Raw genomic sequence first — 8,127 nt, 5'->3', positions numbered from 1 at the left:
CCTCGCACAACCCGCTCTATGCTAGCCAGTTTTCTCTTTTCACTGATCTCTCTCGCTCGCTCGCCACATATGGTCACCATCATCATCATCATATCAGGCGCAGGACGTCTACTATTCATAGGCCTCCCCCATAAACCTCCAGTCGCTTCGGTTGGCAGCGGCTTGCATCCACAGTGAACCCGCGGCTTTGGCCAGGTCATCCATCCATCTCGTTAGTGGACGTCCGCCGCTGCGCTTGCCGATCCGCGATACAATGTTCACCTATACCCTTAGTGTAAGTTTTCGGTTACAAAATAAGTCTCGATGGTGTTCGCGTTAAATTCTCAATTTGTATGGAAACTCGAACAGCGCCTCTAGCGGAACGTTTGCGATGTTCGTGTTTCCATTCAAATTGAGATTTTAACGCGAACACGATCGAGTCGTATTTTGTAACCGAAAACGTACACTAAGGGTACTGGCATGCTGGCATCACATGCAATAAATTGGTAAAAGGCTCGTCGGTCCGCCCGTCGCGCGTATTTGTGGCCGTCGTTCCGTTTACATGTAACTGATTGCTCCTCTCATCCACTCAAAGGTTGACTGGTAGAGATCCCTTAAAGGGATAAGTTCATTTATGTACCATCAGCCAAATAAGTGGTCTATCAATATTAAAACAAGTTCCTATCAAATGAATATGTCGCTAAAGTCGAACTTTCAAGTTGACAGACACGTCTATTGGCATTGTTGCTTTATGTATGACTTATGATATGACATGCAAACGATTATCAACTTTAGGGTGGTAGACCCGGTAGACCACATATTTGGCTGATGGTATATATTTCAATGTTTGTCAAGTGTGTTTATTACATACATACATATACCTAAGAGGAAAATACAGAGTAGGGTAGGAAAGATATATAAGTAGGTCGGTTTTAACGAAAGTCATCGTTGTCTTTAGTTTATTTAGTATTACTTACAATGAATACAAAAAATAATCCACCATTTCTCCACCTACCACCAAAATTTAATTTTCTACGTTAAAATATAAAATACAGTGTCACCAATTGGTAATTCTATGTAGGAATGAATGCTTACTACACGTCTCTCTAACGCGTCTTGAAATTTGGTTTGGGAGCAATTTTTTCACTTCTCCATAAAGGTCCCTAGCCACAATGAAAACATTCGGTACCGTACTGCAGTTTTCATGACGTCACATTGCAGCTCGGAGACGCTTTTCAAGATTGAGATAGATTTGTTCAGTTCTGAAAGAGCAAAAATTTTTGTAATAAATATAAAATTAACAAATTGTAGAAAGAAGTCAGTCGACCAAATCAACAAATATTTATATTTTCACCAACTGTAGGAGATAATAATTTTAACCAAAAAAACTACTTCAAAGATGTTCCAAGGGTGGTAATTTTTCTCAAAAATGAAATGAGTTCGGAACTGTGTGAATGAATGCGCATAAGGTTCTATTCGCAAATTATCCTCTTGCCCCTTTCGCAAAAGGTCCTTTTTATAAATTCCCTTTTCTAAAAATGGCTCTTCTGCAAAATGTCTCGTTTTCAAAACGTCCCTTCACATAAATAACGTTCCTTCCACTAAATGTCCTTCCACTAAAAATCCGGTCTCAGGAAGTTCCATAGATTCCTTTCTTAAAATGTCTCTTCTGTAAAAACCCTTTCGTTTAATATGCCTTTCACATAAAGGATTTCTAAGGTAACACATAAAAAAATTCAACCAATTAAGAACCTCCTCTTTTGTTATTAAAGCCTAAAAGACATCAATTTGAGCATATTGGTGCTTGATTATAAACCTACCGTTTACTCGTGACGGTGTCCATCAGGTTGACAATGTACCGTGGACAGGCCTCGTAGTGCATCATTCGGGCTTGGAATAGTAAGCCTTGGCATAGACAGAATATGATCTCGACCAGGGGCCAGTGCTCTGGGATCAGGCCGCTTTGGAAGCCCCAAGAGCCGAGGATCTGAAGGAGGTATGTTTGGTTATTATTGGGTGCAATAAACTCGAAAGAAAAACTGATCTATTTAACAGGTCGACAATGACGAAGCTAGCACGAATAGTTATGGCTGTCTCTATTTATTCGGACAAATCAAACAGAGTCAGCATCACATATAGCTATGTGACTGATAAAAGTGAAGAAACAGATCGTAAGTCTTAAATGTTATTTAGATACCTGTAGTGAAGTAGTCATCGGCATCAAAGCGATACCCAGAGATGGGGACGCCCTGAACGCGGTGCCGGCGAGCAAACCCGCGGGCAACGCGTATAGCGCGCTGTCACGCCCATACGCGCGGCACAGCAGACACACTATTAGCTGAAGAACACATAAAATCGGTTAATAAAAGAAAACGCTTCCTGTCAATAAAAAAAACCTAGTGTCTTCAAGATCCTCTATAATGTAGACCTATACCAATAACGGCATGAACGATACCTCCTAACCACCCAATTTTTTAGTCAGCTTAACTTGCCCGATATCACGTCCATAGCGTATGACGTCGTGTTCTAATTTGTTGCTACATTTCCCTTGGGCTCCCGTACTATCACATAATAATACAGAGTGATCGATCCAAATAGATCAGTATGGATAAGTCAGAAACTATGAGAAACAGCGAAATCTGTTCTTAGGAGCCATTGCGTCGAGGCATTTTTTTTGTTACTTATACCTACCTCTACTAGGTATGTTGGCCGCGACTCCGTCCACGTAGAAGTATGAAAAATAGTTTACGTCCTATTCTCAGACCTACCGAATATACACAAAAAAATATATAAAAATCGTTTAAGCTCTTTGGAGAAGTTTGGTTACAAACACTGTGACACGATAATTTTATATATTAGATGTAACCGGCGATTTTGGTTTATATGGTTCCATCAAACCTGGTCAAAATTCTGTAAATAATCTTATCTATAATATAAAAGTGAACCGCCAGAACGGGACAAAAAAACGAGACAGAGCAGGATGGCGCTCTACAACACCATTTTGACACGTTTCTCCCAAACAACGCATTATTTCTCTGGAATTTTAAAGCAATTCGATTCTTTGACCTTGGGAATCGTGAAAAACTTGAGAAAATATGATATTGGGTGTGTACATTTTGTAAAATAAGCAAAATAAAATCACAAGTTTGAATTTCGAGCCAAAAACGAGCGATCTATTATCTATGCCATTCAGGGAAAAGAAATCTATTCATTATCCTGCATTGCAGTCTGTAAAGTTCTTTACCCATTCATTGCCGCGCGCCAGATTACGCTGGGCTTAGAGTCATGAAATTTGGTATGTACTCGTAGATAGCTGGATGTCTGAAATAACACATAGGCTACTTTTATTCCAAGGTTCCCACGGGATAGTTGTTCTTAGCACAACACGTCAATGAAGATTAGGACATAAATTTTGGGATTTCCCACAGGAATTTTGTAACTAATTCAATTGTAACTTGCGAGATCGAATAGTTTACGCGTGCGAAGCGCGGGTAAACTCTAGTTTGTTATAATAGTTGATCCTGTGAGTATAAGGACCCAGCTTTGCTACGAAATAATGCTCACAATTTTAATAATTTGCAAAATTTTATCATAATAAAATTCATCAATACGAATCATCTGAGGAGACCACTTCAGCATCACTTTAGTGGGCGTTCCAATTTATTTAAAATTTAATGGAATATTAATTTTTTGCTTCCTTGGACTGAATTCAAAATATCTTGATGCTTATATAAACCGAGCGTTAATGCTCAAAATCCAGTTTTTACTAAATCTAAAATCGACGCCATGGTTTCTAAGAACAGATTTTTTACCTATCTCGTAAGTTTCTGACTTCTTCCTACTGACCCATTTGGATTGATCACCCTGTGTGTGTATTGCTGAGCGCGCTTCTTCGTTTCGTTCGTTCGGGAATTTAGTAGGTACCTAAGATCCTAATTTACAGTTGAACTCTATGCAAGTTCTAAATAGCTAACGCAAGCGAAGTCGCGAGTAACATGCTGGTAAATATGAAGTCTTACCCTATAAATACCGATGTATCCTCCAAAGAAAACGCCAAGCTTTAGATGTGAGAGCTTGAGAGATTTGAACGCTTTGGCCGGCGTCAGTATTCGCGGAATGATGTGTCTTAGTATCGATATCGCGCAGCCTGCGCTGAAAAGCTGCGCAGTGCCCTGGAACAAGCCAAATGTTTACTAGATCATCTCCACCCTAAACAATCAGTAATCAATCATTTAGTTGCTCAAACATGGTAGGTACAAAGAAGATGGTTTACAACAGGCAATTTATCGCATTAGGTACAGTCAAGTGCAAAAATTAGTATCTATACGAACCACTCAAAAATATGTTACTACTATATTCTTATATGAAAGAGTCTGTGGTACAGTCACCAGCATTAATATCTGCTACAGCGAAGCGTGTAAAAATATCTGACACGTCCTTCCGGCCCTAGAAATAGAGTCGTATCAGATATTTATGCACGCTTGTTGTGTCAGATATTGGTGCTGGTGCCTGTACTTATTTTTGAAACTGAATAATTTTCAAGTTTTGTGTAAGTAGGTATCACATACATAAAATAAACTATCTATGTACATTTATTCTAATTTAAATTAACAGTGTAATTGAAATACTCTTGAATTGAATGAATGGAGACCACGGACTGGACGGACGACCTTAGGAGGGTCGCTGGCGGCGGATGAATGCGAGGGGCTGAAGACAAAGTGTTGTGGCGCGCCATGGAAGAGGCCTATGTCCAGCAGTGGACTTCTGTAGGCTGATGATGATGATGATGATAAATAGTAAGCTTTTGAAACCGGGTCTCCACTGAGCTAGCCGCCGCGCGAGGCAAGCGCATGAGGCATGATTTTGTTCTATACCGGGCTCAAAATTGCACGGAAAATGACTGCCGCGAGAGGCGGCTCGCTCAGTGCAGTCTTTGATACTAAATAATTTCGCAAAGCCTGCTTAAATTCGTGTTAAATGTGTCTAACTTCGTACCACATTGTAACTTAGCACTGACTAAGGGGGACCTTAATTTGAAGCTCACAAGATAAAGTTTTGTGAGGCCCCTCAAGAACTCTATACCATAACGTATTCATTCAGTGTCTAATACATAGGTAATCATAATTTTTGTTTTGAAGTTTGGTTCGTTTGACCAACACTGTTAATGTAACTTTTAATTGTGGTTTACAGGTACATCCATACATTGATCTATCGTCAAACTAACTGACTACACTTTAAGTCAATAATTCCATTGATAAAATGTTTTTTCTGTGTCCGAATTGACCTCAATAAGTGATTATCCCGTTACCTTTAATATGTAGTTAATACACTCGCCAGAATGGGGACAAGCTGCACTTCTGCCTTTGATTCCACTTAGCGGTTCACAAACTTCCTTAGAAACTCGAGGCGGTGTGAATATCCTGAAGATAGAAGAAGAGAAGAATACTTTCACAACACCTTTCTTATTTGACGGTACATTATTATTGCAATGTTGTTGTGTCTTGAAGGCCGCGGTGCTATAGCCCCAGATGCCATACCCAAAACTCAGCCTTGTAGTTTGTTAGAGATAAAGCTAGTATAAGAATGTCAGAAATAACTTAATTCAGTATAAGTAAATGCCAATGGTTTATGTTGTAACACTCGTACTCAAACGTCACTAAAAATCTGTATACTTACTTGACCTTTCTGAGACGAAAACATCAGACGCAGAAAAGGCTTTTCAGGCACGAACGTGGCAAGTTAAAATCTTCTAGTAGGTACTAACAGTCTCTAAGCTAAGCCACCGACGGACGGACAGACAGACGGGTATGGCTAAATTATAATGGTTCCACTACCCACTTTTGCTGTTCAATGAGAAGTGAATTGATACGAATAACGACTTTTTTCAGAGCAACTAATACTACAATCACACTATCAATTTATCGAATAATCGCTTCTATAACACAAATACATAATTTAAAGTACTTAGCTGAAAATAACTAATTTAAAAAAAAAATACTAGATATAGCGCCCTCAAATTACCTAAGTTTGAAAACACTTGTTTTGTATGGACACTAATACGCACCAAAACAAAGGCGTGCGTTTCTCATTATCTCGCTCTTTCCGCAAAAGATAAAAGAAGACAGCACTTCCAATCATGAAGAGGATTGTTTCTTTTCCTGGCGTGCGTCGGAGAAACCCCTTCATGTGTAACGTCCTTATCCAATATTCAAATACCTGTGAATTAATAGTAGTTTATGCTTACACGAATGTGGTTTTATGAAACGAGGCGCAGCCGAATTTCATAAAAGGATCACATGAGCGTTTTAAGGCCTAATTACGTAAAATTGCATACAATATTTTATCTACACACATATTATAAGTACTCTAACATGGGTTCAGAAACCATTGATAAATGACCTGCATTGTATTGCTGACTTGGTCTACCAGCAGGGCTACCACGAAACTCGAAATTCCCATAGACATACTTAAAGTGGAGGTGTTTTTTTTTAGATAGGTCTTTTAAAACCATTAGGAGGTTTGCTAAGACGATTTTTCGATTCAGTGTTTTTTTTGCGAATTCAACTTCCAACTTTAAAGTGCAAATTTTCATTCAAATCGAGCGTCAAAATCTAAACGGTTGGTGAAAAAATTGAAAAAATTCAGGATAGTAGTAAATATATCAAACTTTTAAGGAAAACTATAACGACTAAGTTTGCTTGAGAATTATTAGTAGTTTAAGAGTAAATAGCAGCCTAAGGTATAAAATATACCTAAACTTGGAAGATTCCGTATAAAATACGAAATCCTTAGAAAAATATTACTTAATGTTTTCATAATGGCTACGGACGGGCGTGTCGCTCTTGGCCGGTTTTTGAACGTATTATAGAGGACTTTGATATGGGTGTAGATAAATAATGTATTGATACTGAATGCTCTAACTAGATCTAGAGATCTTCTAAAAACAACTCCGATCAACGATTAGTACAAAAACGAGCCTATTTTTTTTCGAACGGCCGGCAACGCATCGGTAATTGGGACGGCTGAACCGATTTTGATAAAAGATGTCTAAGAACCATTGCTAGAAAACCTGCTATATAATAAAACAACCGCATTCAAATCGGCCCACCCGTTTAAGAGCGACGATGCCACAGACAGATAGACACACACAAAGACACTCAGACACAAAGACACACACTCTTTGCGTCGGGGGTTAAAAAAATACAAGATGAGGCGCGTCACAGTGGGGCCGTGACGCCACGCCGTGCAAAAGTGTCACATGGAACTTTAAGTGGCTATATCTTATCTTCGCCATTGTTTATTCAATTGACAGTAGAAAAATGGCGGGCGGTGATGCTTTTCACATCATATAAAAAAACAGCTGAGAAAATTAAATGTGGATTTTAAGCCATATGCAAGGTTACTACGTGTTTAGCTCGCATGACATTATTTAAATATGTTATATATATATATATATATATAATGCTTACCAAGTTAGCAAAGAGATTGGTGACTGGGATTCTTCTGACCATCGGCTCCAAGTACAGTGCCAGGCCACTGATGACCGATGGCAAGAACATCGTGTAATAGTATAACCGGCTGCAAAATATTTGCTGGAAGAACATGAAAGTTAAATAAGAATTAATATGCATATTATTTAATCTGTATAAGACTTCAAGAGGATTGTGAAGTACAAGCGAAAACATGAAGAAGAGAAATAGAAGTCAGAAGTATAATGGTTCCAATTCCAAAAGTTTGCCATGGACTAATTTCTGCATGATGTGTTAGTTACACACGTAACTTTAGTTTTCTGAAATGTCGATTAGAATTAGTTTTGAACGAAAACAATACATGAACGTCAATTAAGTTTATTGACATTTAAGAAAATGAACATGAAACGTATAAAACCTAGCTTTAGTGTTGACTGGCAAAATTGGGTGGGAGTGGAAACCATTTTCACCGTTTTGTATGCTAAGCAATGACTACAAATCCTCTTAAAATCATATTTCTTTTTAATGACTAGATAACATCATACGATATTAAAGAGACAATACTACTTAAATACGTATAGTTTTCGAAATTTAATAACATTGGCGCCCACCTGACTATGCAGTTGTATGTTACGACGGGAGGTCCCGACAATGAAACCAAATATCCAGAATTTAGATA

At 38.4% G+C, this 8,127-nt stretch overlaps 1 protein-coding gene across 1 annotated transcript in view; it reads right to left on the bottom strand.

Annotated features, from left to right (window-relative positions):
* Positions 1-1,112: 1,112 nt before the first annotated feature.
* LOC141445408 (transmembrane protein 135-like) overlaps positions 1,113-8,127 on the bottom strand; it is a 55,099-nt gene continuing 48,084 nt past the window's right edge. The window contains exons 2-8 of the mRNA XM_074111250.1: positions 7,449-7,571; positions 6,044-6,195; positions 5,288-5,399; positions 3,999-4,151; positions 2,177-2,317; positions 1,800-1,966; positions 1,113-1,241 (exon numbers count right to left, since the gene is read on the bottom strand). Of these exons, the coding sequence (XP_073967351.1) occupies positions 1,190-1,241; positions 1,800-1,966; positions 2,177-2,317; positions 3,999-4,151; positions 5,288-5,399; positions 6,044-6,195; positions 7,449-7,571 (900 nt within the window). The 3' untranslated portion in view covers positions 1,113-1,189. The remainder of the gene's footprint in view (positions 1,242-1,799; positions 1,967-2,176; positions 2,318-3,998; positions 4,152-5,287; positions 5,400-6,043; positions 6,196-7,448; positions 7,572-8,127) is intronic.

This window comes from Choristoneura fumiferana, chromosome 2 (genome assembly GCF_025370935.1).
Source record: "Choristoneura fumiferana chromosome 2, NRCan_CFum_1, whole genome shotgun sequence".
Lineage (NCBI taxonomy): Eukaryota > Metazoa > Arthropoda > Insecta > Lepidoptera > Tortricidae > Choristoneura > Choristoneura fumiferana.
Note: the sequence above shows the minus strand (reverse complement) of the source record. Positions and strands in the feature narration are given on the sequence as shown.